General features: G+C 34.3%; 1 protein-coding gene across 3 annotated transcripts in view; it reads left to right on the forward strand.

Annotated features, from left to right (window-relative positions):
- LOC129568594 (probable ATP-dependent RNA helicase spindle-E) overlaps window positions 1-6306 on the forward strand; it is a 22159-nt gene extending 15853 nt beyond the window's left edge. Inside the window, exons 21-22 of one of the 3 annotated variants that reach the window (XR_008687957.1) lie at window positions 1818-2268; window positions 2333-2695. Coding sequence is in view for 1 of the 3 variants with exons in the window: in XM_055446678.1 (XP_055302653.1) it covers window positions 6192-6214 (23 nt within the window). In the remaining 2 variants the exon portion in view is untranslated. Of the gene's footprint in view, window positions 1-1817; window positions 2269-2332; window positions 2696-6191 lie in introns of those variants that run through there. The other 2 variants (XR_008687958.1, XM_055446678.1) reach the window with 2 other exon arrangements.
- Window positions 6307-11867: the final 5561 nt, after the last annotated feature.

Below are 11867 nucleotides of genomic sequence, written 5' to 3' on the forward strand. Positions count from 1 at the left end.
GAAATGAACACGTCGTCCATTTCGTCCACTATGTCGTTGATGAACAACAGGAATAGTGTGGGTCCGAGATGACTACCCTGTGGTACGCCAGATGATACGTTGAATTCGTTCGACTCGCTGCTCCCATACTTAACGAATTGAGTTCGGTTTGACAGATATGATTCGATCCAAGCAAGAAGATTTTCTAGCAGGTTGAACGATCTGAGTTTCAGAATCAATCTCTTGTAGTTTACTCTGTCAAACGCTTTACTGAAGTCCGTGTAGAGAACGTCTACTTGCGCACTCGAGCGCTTCCACTTGTCAGGGAAACGGCCAGCTGACAATGATTCATTGAAGATCTCCGTGAGTGGAGCCGCCAAATGACTCGCACAATTCTTTAGTATCAATGGGTGCATGCCATAGATTAATTTAAGAATAATTAAGAGCAGCCCATTGAAAAAAAAAACTTGAAATTTACGGGAGATGACGGGGTATTTATTGCACAATTTGCAATAGACAAAACGCCGTGAACCATCAGCTTGCTGAACACTAAAAGAATGGATGTAATTTGAGTATTTTAGATCATAATCTGGCTCATCGATTTTTCCCAAGGAATTATTTTGGAACTGTGAAGTAGTCGGTTCTACTTGCGATGTAGATGGTTCAATATCTTGCGCAGTGGGCGGATCTACATCCATTTCACTATCACCTATGTTTTTATTTCAATTCATTAAACTCGAATAAATCGACCAACACTGACATAAATATTAATTTTAGCTATCTTCAACCAGACATTCCGTATGGCTGCATATTGAGCTGAGCTAATTACAAATAGCTGGCTGTTTGGTACATTTTGATTTTGTGACTATCGAGCCATGCAAATTCATGTGAGATGATAAATTTGGGACACCTTTTTCCATCCTTTCTATGAATTTGTGTCATAAATTTATCATCTCACATGAATTTACATGGTTCGATAGTCACAAAACCAAAATGTACCAAACAGCCAGCTATTTGTAAATAGCTCAGCTCAATATGCAGCCATACGGAATGTCTGTCTTCAACTTACGGCTTTCATTAGAAAAACCAACTTGACTTGGAAAGAATGTGATGTTTTGAGTTTTTTCGGCGGAATCCCACTTTAATTTGATTTTTCCATTGTGTATTACTACTTGTATCTTCGAATCGGAGTTGCGAAATGATCGATAGCGACAGTAAGTTTTGCAATTGCACATGACCGAGTATGCCATATTTGCTCCGATTGCATATTTGAATCTTTAAGTCGTGTTTGTTCTTGATTTTGTTTTGTTTTGCGGTGTCATCAATAATGATCAACAGTTGTCGTCCAAAATCTTATGCAGCAAGTTCACCTTCTCGATGATTGTCTTTCCATGGAACAACTCGGTAAAATTGACATTTGCCAGATGTGCATTCATGTCCCTGTGGATGATGATCTTCCACTTCCGTCAGTGCGTTAGCCTCGTTCACACGCTCAATTGAGATGTTGGTAAAATCATTAGTAAAGAACAGGTCCAATAGTCGTTCTTTTGAATCATTACGTACATGATTTACCTGATGAACTCCCATGCTCATGAGTCCCTGGATGAAAGTGGCCGTGTACTCAGGTGCAAATTTAGTTGGAATCATGATGTTGTCGTCATCGCTATCGGTTGACCATTCCACATGTGGCAGATTAAATTCACCAACAAAAATAACAACATCTTCAGGATCGGTAGCGATTTTGTGCATAGCTGCTAAATGTGAATCGTAGATTGTTTGCGGTGAATTTGGTGGAATGTATGCACAGTAGATGTAGATGACGTGTGATTTAGTAGTAGCTTTCACACAAACGTATTCCAAATGGTCAGCACCGGCAATTTTAATCTCTTCACTGGCAAACTTTTCGTTTTTGGTTGCAATTAGTACACCGCCGCCACGTTGAAAAAATATGCCAACCAAATTTTATTATGCTTTTGTTCCATTTTACAAAATCAAAAATAGGAACTGTTTTCGAAATCATATTCACACATATATTGGACGCACTTTTTAAAATGATTATTTTTTTGTTATTATTGGAAGGTTGTTGACCAAAAAAAGACTTGCAAAGGAAATTCATTCGGTTTCACATGAATGGCAGCAATATGAACATTCAGATTTCAAAGCAGCAGATAATGACGTGTACGGTTCCGCCGCAATTTTTCCTTTACATGGTTTACCACGCATTCGCGATAACATGGATAACAACATGAAGAAGCGATTGAGGTTGCATTGTTCAGAGCTACGTCAAATGTAAAACATCTTTGCGAAAATTACATTCAAATTTTAACTAACATACTGTCTTCATTGCACATAGGACGATGTTCTTACCGAGGCCGGTCGCATGCAAGCTTTGCGCAACGGAAATTGATACAACTGAAATCTTACGCACACACCTTCTGACCCGCTTGCATCGAGATCGAGAAAAAGAAATCGGTTTTGACAACTGATCAACAAAGAAAAACATCACGATCTGCAAACATTTTTTTATTCAATACTTTTCATATGGCAAGAGTAAAATAGTATTTTGCAGAAAAAAATTCAATGAGATCATTTATCAAAATATTTTCTAAAATCATCAGTGACTGACAACTGGCAATGAATATTGAATACATCACTTATGTTTAAGAATATCCGACGCAAGTCTGGTTGGTGAATAAATAAATGAATACGATATAAATGTGGCGCCTTGATTAATTTGCATTTTGAACAAATTTAACGCTCCAATGCTTTTCTATGTAGGGTGTAACTCCGGCTGAATATTTTCACCGCGTATTTATCATATTGATTTTTTTCTCATCAGAGAAGGAAAGTGGTAGACTTTCCGAATCTGATGTAAAATGTAAAACTGTAATAACGTTTTGTCTAAAGATAAACTACAATTCTCTTGAAATTTTCTGTTTATTCGAAATATTGGGTATGCTTACAATGGGGCCTTGCAAAAGTAGACAGTTTTGGCCGAAAAAAGAAGTACTTCTCACCCTGTGTATGAGAAAACATTCCAAATAAGGTTATTGTTATCCTTCGCATAAAAGTGGGAGAATGGAAGTGTTCTGAATGTAGTGATAAACGCAGAAATTAGAATGTGTATAAAAAATGAGCGCAGCGAATTTGAATCCACAGAGAATGAAAATGTAGTTTTTATGGGGTTATGGACTTTTATTTTTTTTTCTTCCACAGAAAATGTTAATTGAACTGTGTTTTGTGTTTTGCATAATAGTGAAACAGTTTCCAAAAGCTTTTTCTTCCAAATTCGTTTGATAGTTTTGTTTGCGGCAATTCCATGTCTCTATATCCCCATATCCCAGTGCACTGGTGTTTTCCTACAGATAAAATGGTCATATGGTCCAGGCTTTCGTTTTCATTTCTTGTGTGTTTAATTTTTTGTGGGCACTTTTTGCCACAATTTATCTTTGTTCACTGCGAAATGAATTAATGGTATAATTTTTGCATAAAACATTCGCGTTGAAACTGAACACTGGAAATTTGTCCTATACCCCTATAATATATTTCTCTTTCAGAGAACATTCATAATACATTACATACGATACATCTTCCGTTGTGAAGTTACGATATCAACCGCATAGATACATTTTGTTATACATACATATATTATGTATATATTTTGTTTGCGCATTGTGCGAGCTAGTGTATGTTGTAAGAAAAAATCATTCGAAAACACAATGTTTTCACTTGATTCCTATTTTTCGTTTGTTTATTAATATTATTTCCAGACTTAGAAGTCCAACATTTTATCAACTTGAAAATAAAATACAAGTTCAGCAGACTATCGATAAATAATGATTTTCTGTTGACAAAACATGACTAACGCATTTCATGCACAGCCACTGAAAGGTTCAGATTGCGTTCTTTGTGAAAGCAAAATAAATATTGAAGCCATTTCCAAGTTAAATATTTTATGTTTTCATATACTTTTTTTTAATGATAATTCATCTCAACTTGCCGAAAAAAGGAAAAAAACAATATTCCTTTTTTGGAGTGCCAATGTGTGATCCCTTGTTTGATTTTTTTTCGACAACATGGAAAAACACTTCATGAAGGATAATCCGTATGATTTCACGTGTTGTTGAGAAGGTGGGATTATGAATTAAATATATTTCGTAAGGTTTCTCGTTTAGTCTGTAAACAGAGGATTTGGTGGATTTGGAACATTGTACGTAAGATTAAGCGTGTATTTGAGCACAGCCGCAATCTGTGTTCTGTGGGAAATGACACCAACTTGCTTTGGTTTCAAATGAGGCAATAAAATAATGAAGTGTTAGATAATAGAATAATGAAGACTTGCGTAGAAAATGGTATAAGAAATATGTCATCAAAAAATACTCAATTCGTGCATCTACGTACATTTAGTAGATTACACTTTGCATGGTAATTTGCATCTGCGTCAATGTTTGATTTCCTCGCATTGAAAGAATAAAAGGTACATTTCACCCAAAAAATCCACTTCTTTGAAAAAAGTCATGTCGGTCTTTTCTCTTATTTCTCTCCTCGTCTTTCTTTTCTCCGCTTTGAGCAGCGTGCCTTTTTCTTTTAACCATTGCGCGTTCGATTATTGGATTCATGTTTAATTGAAGAATGTGTCGTACATGCAACACGTTTTCTACGTTTTTTTTTTTCACTGAAAAATATGCAAACGGATTGCTATCATTGATTTATTTGTAAAATCTATATTCCAAACCAAAATAAAATATATATTATAACACTTGAAGCTGAAAAATGGTTCATTGTAGATAAGACGGACGCACGTGGGAACGGTGCTAATTAGTCGTAGTGGTACTATGGTATGAGTCCCTTCCGAGTCAATAGGCTTAACATACAACAGCAATGTGCCGACTTTTGAACAAAATTTACGGATTTTTTTTTTTATTTTGTGTTACGCTTTGACGCCCTCCCTCACAATGAAAATTTGAACGCATCATAAAACTTAATTGTCTTTATTTTGTTCTCAATAAAGTTTTTGGATACAAAACGTTAGGACGCATAAATACGAAATTTCCAATTGGCAATTTATTTGCAGACTATATCAAAATAAGACATTTTCGGTTCTCCCAAAAACAAATAAAGGGCTAACCTCGAATTAGTCAACAAAAATAAAATAGGAAAATCTTAGAATATTTAGGCATATAGCGATTATGTATCTATTTATTTACCCTATCCCATATGCCCGATCACAAATTCCACCAATTTTGCAATCTGAAATGAATATGGGACCTAAGGCACCAAAAATACAAGTGAAAAACATGATTTTCAAACGGTTTCAGATCTATTTTCAATTATATGAAAGAAAAATGGGATTTATTTCTTTCACAACAAATTGAAAAAATATTCACACCAAAACCTTTTTCAAATTCCATGTGAATTGAGTTGAAGTATTCTGTGATTGTTTCCATTCAAATGCATCAAATTACATCGGGTGGAGAGTGGTTGATCCATAGTACTATACTATGTAAATGTTGGATTCTTTTTCATGTTTGATGTTACGATTTTTCATCATAACTTTTTCTTTTCATTTCTTTTCTTTTCGGGCGGTTTCTGTTCTAAGCGAAAACAATTTCTTCTGCGATTCGGTTTGTTACAATGTTCTTAAATTGATATCGTGTGCCAGACTGGATGGAAAAACTCATGGAGGCCATCAGAAAACATTAGGATTTAATTTTATTTCTGTTATCATGCCCTCCATAATTCGCATGCAAAGCGAAATCAAACCGAAATTTTATTTTTGACCGCAAAGAGAGAGAAAGTTTGTTCATGACAGCTGAAATGATGGATGTTATATAAGACATATAAATCAATATTCTAGATTTGACATAGCTTTGTATTCTCATGTATATTCTCTCTAGCTTTGCGATTTTCAAACTTCGACATTTGATATGAATGTTCATGTCCAACCGAAATTTTGCATGATTAATAGTCGCTTCAATTATTATTGGAAGCATTTTTTTATTTGAAAAAATAATGTAAAGAGCTCGAATCAAAATCGTCTTTATTCATTTAATTGAGATGTATTGAAGTGCTTTCAGAAGAAGAAGGACGTTTTTCATACCAAATTTGAATATTATTCAAAACCCAGGAACTTAAAACCAGAGATGGTATATTTTTATTCAGAATTTTAGTGTACTTTCAATGAATTAATTAATTTTTTTTGTTTTTTACAGGCCAGGAACTTTCCGAAGAATAGAATGGATCGGATGGATGGCTATAATTTTTTATTGGAACGTCAAACACACATGGTGAACATGAACAGTTATAAACCATGCTCTTAAGGTCCCGAACACATCACAAAAAAAGGAAATGAATATCTTTTGCCAATAGCTCAAACAGTCCGGACATATAGAAAGATTGTGCAGCACGGACGACGTACGACGTGGGACAGACCCACAAAACATCGTCCTAAAAACCATTTTCTCGTGTTCTACGGCCTTGAAAACGTATAGAAATCATGTTTTTGGGGGGTGTTAAAATTTGGTCCAATCGCAATACATTACCTTTAGGACCACGGGTCCTGCGGAAAAGTAAAACATGCACATCTTTCATTAGATCATTAAGTTGCGCAGCAATCATTGTATTTCGTAAGCCAGTCGTTTCGAACAAATAAAAATTTGTAGTTATTTTTGTTTGAATCTTACACGGTAAATAAATAAATTGAATCAAAATTTTTCTGGTCGAAACGACTGGCTTAACATTTCGTCAGATTTGGTTGGAATGATTTTTTCTAATAGATTCACAAATGAACTTACCTGCGACTCTTACTTGTCCTGCATTATAACGCCGAGAGAAATGCATTACTCCTTGCCTTTTCATTATAAAATATTTGGCTTTGTCCACCATTGTTTACTAGCACATTCTCATTTCAATTTGCTCAGCGATTTCTTGAATTTTTCGTTCATGTCCAAAAATTAACTCAAAAAAGTTTAGATCAATAACAGCGAAATAGAAATGAAACAAGTTAAAATTTTCGTTCACTACTGGTTTGGTTAATTTATTATTTATGTTTTGCTTTTACAACATTTATAGGTGTGTTCGCATCACTCAATGCAATAGTATTCTTTATATCCCATTATTATTTTTTATTACTACTACGACTGTCGATTTCGATTCAGATTATCAAATCCCTGTTGTCTCTATAGTCGTTCTATGGCGCATTGACATTTCACAAAATACCCATTGTTATTGGGTTTTCATTGAATGTTGTGTTCAGTGTCCACAAACCCAAAAACTCTTCAATATAAGCCAAATACATTTGAACCCGTGAGCATAAAAACGACTTATTAAACAATCGCCGAACCAAACGATACAAGAAAAAACTACCGAACAAAACGTACCACAGCGGTAATGTGTAGCACAGCGGAGTTTCGTTTTGAACGGTACCGTCCTGCTGTGTTACGTTTTTAACGTGTGTTTTGTTTGGTAGTTTTTTCTTGTATCGTTTTGTTCGGCGATTGTTTAATAAGTCGTTTTTATGCTCACGGGTTCATTTGTTTATTTTATACTGACTAATTATTATTATATGTGTTTTTTATTCAAGCAGAATTTAACATTTAGCTAGGGGATAACACAAAAATAACTGAAGATATTAAGAAAATAGATGAAAAAGTAATAACAATTTTGAACTTCAAGTGATTTTTCACTTTTGCAAAAAATTTGACTGCATCCATCAAAAACAACGGAGCATGTGCAATATTTTTATCGGAAGTAAAATCATTTCATGCAAGGTACTTCCATTGTCAAAAAAGTAACCGGATTCAACATGTTTTATGTTATACAGAATACCGTTCAAGTATAAGTATTTTCAAAATTTTGTTTCTTCCATAATTGAAATTCATTTGTTCATAAAAAAAAACCAAAATCGTAAAACAATTTTTTTGGAGAGTTCATTTCTTTGAGAGTTCATTTTATAACTGAACAGAAACTGCTTCTAAAAAGTTTTCTTTGTGTTTTTTAACGTTTGCACTTTAACGACTACAGTGTATCTAACAACATTTATTAATATTGGCATATTCTTTTGTGAGCTTCTTTTTCATTTCACCCCAATTAAATCTATTCAATTTTAATCTAAGAAATCATGACATTTTGACGTCCATAATGATGCATGTCCATAAATGATGTCAACACTTTGTTTTTTTCTTTCTTCAACACAACAAAATGCTAACGGAGTTGAGATATCAAGATTTCTTAGCTAAAATTCCGAAAATTAGCCGAAATGTGCAAATAACAACCGGTGTTATCACTTTCTTTTTAGCCTATAGTTAGGGTAAAACAAAACCTCCATTTTAACGGTGATTTTGCACATGTTACATATTAATTGTTAATGTAAATTTGAGCCACAAAAGCTAAGTCATTTACGTTTTATTATGCACTTCATGTGTATTTAAAAAAATGCTCTCACAAAAGGAGCTAGAAGACATCGATTTCCTCACATGCTTTAATAATATAGAATTACTTATTAGGCAAATAGTATGACTGTGTTTTTTTTTAAAACCATTGCTGGAAGATTTGGTTCAAACAACATTTTTATTTTATTATTAACTGATTGCAACTCTACTGTTTACGTTCCACTTGAATGTCCAAATTTTGATTATTTTAACATTGACATTTATGCTCTATTATTCAATATAGTTTTGGTTCATTGATTCATTTGATGGTAAAATGAACTCTTTCAACATATGCTCAAATCGTTTGACTGCATTATTTGAGAATGATCGTGCTGGTTATACAGTTGTTCGGTTGATGCGGGTTGTTGAGATTGTGGTAGATGCTGTCGTTGTTATCAGGAATTATGATGCAATTTTAATGATAACAACGAGGCAATTGACAATAAAATCGAGCCGTAAATAATGAATGCATTCAAATACGATGTCGTCAGCATGATAGTGCGAGCAGATGACGAGTCGGAAGCTGAAATAAATGAAAAAAAAAAACAAACAATTAATTGAATTTTAATCAAACAATGCCTTCCATTGATTTAATTGGAGAATTTCGACAATAATACGATTCAACGAAATGATTGAAATCGACGGATTAACTACACTTTTAGTTAAACATTCAAGTTATTCTCTCCTTGTTTCTACAATAATTTCCATTTCTATGTGTCGAGTTTGTACTGTAATTGACTATTTGATATGGAAAAATAAAAATGAGAGGTAGAAAAAAGTCTCAAGCGAATTATATGTACAAGTTTCTCTCCAAAATTGTTTCTCAACTGTGAATACGATAAACTTCGATGAAGTGTTAAAAAAAATGTTGGGAACCGTTCAAATTAGTTTATTTGTATTGGTTTTACTGTGCCTCATTTATTTTCCTTTTTATACTGCTCAAAATGTTGTGCTGCATCCAAATTACAAAGTTTTCATTTTATTGTATTGAAAGGTTAGCTGAAAAGATGGACAATGATCCTAAGCTATAATTGAGAATGTCCATTCCACCGAGTAGACCAACAACAAATCGAACTTCATTTTAAATTATTCCAGAAGTGTTTGCAACATGTTTTGGACATTTTTGTAACATATTCCCATTATCTCGAAGTTTCTCTGCCAGAAGTTCCTCTATTTAGGGGTTTTACCACTCAAAAAGACTGATATCACTTTGAGTGAATGCGAAAAACACTTTTGAACTTCGTATCCAGAGATAATACAGCGTCCTAGTGTCACTCAAAATGATATCAGTCTTTTTGAGTGGTAAATACATGCACAGGAGCGTCACTCCATTTTAACCTCGTCTACGACGATTCCACACCAAGTGTAACAAAATTTAGATTTGGTGTATAAACTACTGGTATGGCCAAAAACTCGCAAAAAATTAGGGTGACCTTCCCCACCTGATTGCCCGAAGAGAATATCGTACGACGGCTAATAGATACAACATCACCGAATACAACAAACGACTCGGAGCTCTGAATATGTCATCATTAGAAAGAATGGAAGTTAATGCATCAATTATATTTATTCACGATATCGTGAATGGATACGCAAATTGTGCTACTGTACGCAATGGCATTGCAGTAGGTGATAGTAGAGGATCCGTACTGCGTCACACAAACTACCTAAAGATCAAGGACAATCTGATAGACAAAAGCTGAGCTCAACTACCATAATTGTGCAAACACGAAAACAAAGTGGCTGATTCATTCAGAAATTCTACCAGTCATACAGGTTTCATCACTAGATTGACACTAATATTTTTAACGCTCCAGTTAGTCTATCTTGTCTCAAACGAGTTGTTAGATTATCTTGAACCGTTGACAATCGGCTTTCATTAGACCTTTTCATGACAGCGTGTTCAGAGAAAAAAAGTTCTGGGGAGGGGGATGGGTTACGAAGCTTTAAATTTTGGGGAAAATTCCAAGAAATGACCATTTTAGACCAAATTTATGGGAAAGTAGGTGTTTGGTTGTACACAGACTCCCATATTTTCGTAAAATAATGGCGGTTTGCCTTGACCAAAACCCTGAAAATGGCTTTTTGGGCGATTTTTCATACAAAAGGTGTCACTTTTGAACCAAATTCCAAAAATTTCCAAAAATGTCGATTTCGGACCAAAATAATGGGGAAGTAGGTGTTGGATTGTTCAAAGACCCCCATTAACTTGAATCATTCAATTATTCATTCATTCACTTATTAACTTATCTAATTTGCAATTATTACTATACATCTCTTCACAACGTAAACAAACTAAGGAAAAACTGAAATCTGGGCTTCTTTGACATTTTGAAGGGCTACCAATGCACTGGTGCGAATGAGTCACAGTCAATTCGCATACAGTGATTCGCGCAGATGTATTTTGGTCTTGTCAAACATCAAACTAAGCCCGAATTTCATAATGACAGCTCGTTTTTGTTTACGTTTTGGTTTTGCTGCAATTTGGCCTTCCTGGTTTTGTTCGATTGGATATTTTAGTGGATTTAGATAATTTATCGTCTATTTCAAACATATTGAATGAATTTCTGTGAAAAAAATGAGTTTGTCGGTGTTTTTTCTATGATTGAAGAACCGGTCAAAGGGGCAATACAATTTGTGTGAATTTTCGACTATTTGGCCACTTATAACCTCAAAATTCGACGAAAATTTGTTTTGCTTGTGAGAAGTGGCATCTTGGACTGATTCCGAACAAAAATATATGAAATCGATTCCAAATTCTCTGCTATATCAAACTAAAACTACCATTTTCTGTTTATTTAATACCGAAAACACCCTAGGGGGCATTGCTGCAGGCTGGAAATTGCTGCAGGTTGGGAAACGGTACTTTTTTCACTATACGTCATAATAGTGCCATCGTAATGGCTGTTAAAGTTTTATTTCAATGCATGATCACTTTTGAAACTTGTTGCGACAGAACTGACGTTTGTTTTGGTATTTCCTAGATTTTGCAAAATAATAGCAGTTTACCTTGACCAAAACCTTGAAAAATGCTTTTTTCGAATACTTCCCATACAAATGTACCATTTTTTTGAGGTTTTTCTTGGAGGAGGTACCTCAGGGTCACATCGCAAATGACTGGAAAATGTCATTGGTTTCATTAATGAGATTGTGAATTGAGCATAGCGGCGAAGCGTTGGACGCAAGAGGCGCGTAGTTTTGTAAGTACCTGAGTATTGTTCGTACTTTGTTGCACTTTGCGATTGACGTTTCTAATAAACAATGACAATCAATGAATCAAGCAACAAGAGAGCAACAAGTTTGTTTTTGAATATAATTCGAGTGGTTAGTTTAATGCAATTCAACGAACAAAACGATTTGTGTAATAAAATATTTGAATTTTTTTTGATTCTCGATAATTCATGTGCAATAAATAACAAAACTTTTTCTGTTAATGTGCATGTTGTATGAATTAGTATA

The sequence above is a fragment of the Sitodiplosis mosellana genome, unplaced genomic scaffold (assembly GCF_009176505.1).
Source record: "Sitodiplosis mosellana isolate CC-2019 unplaced genomic scaffold, AAFC_SMos_1.0 Smas_scaffold_21, whole genome shotgun sequence".
NCBI lineage: Eukaryota > Metazoa > Arthropoda > Insecta > Diptera > Cecidomyiidae > Sitodiplosis > Sitodiplosis mosellana.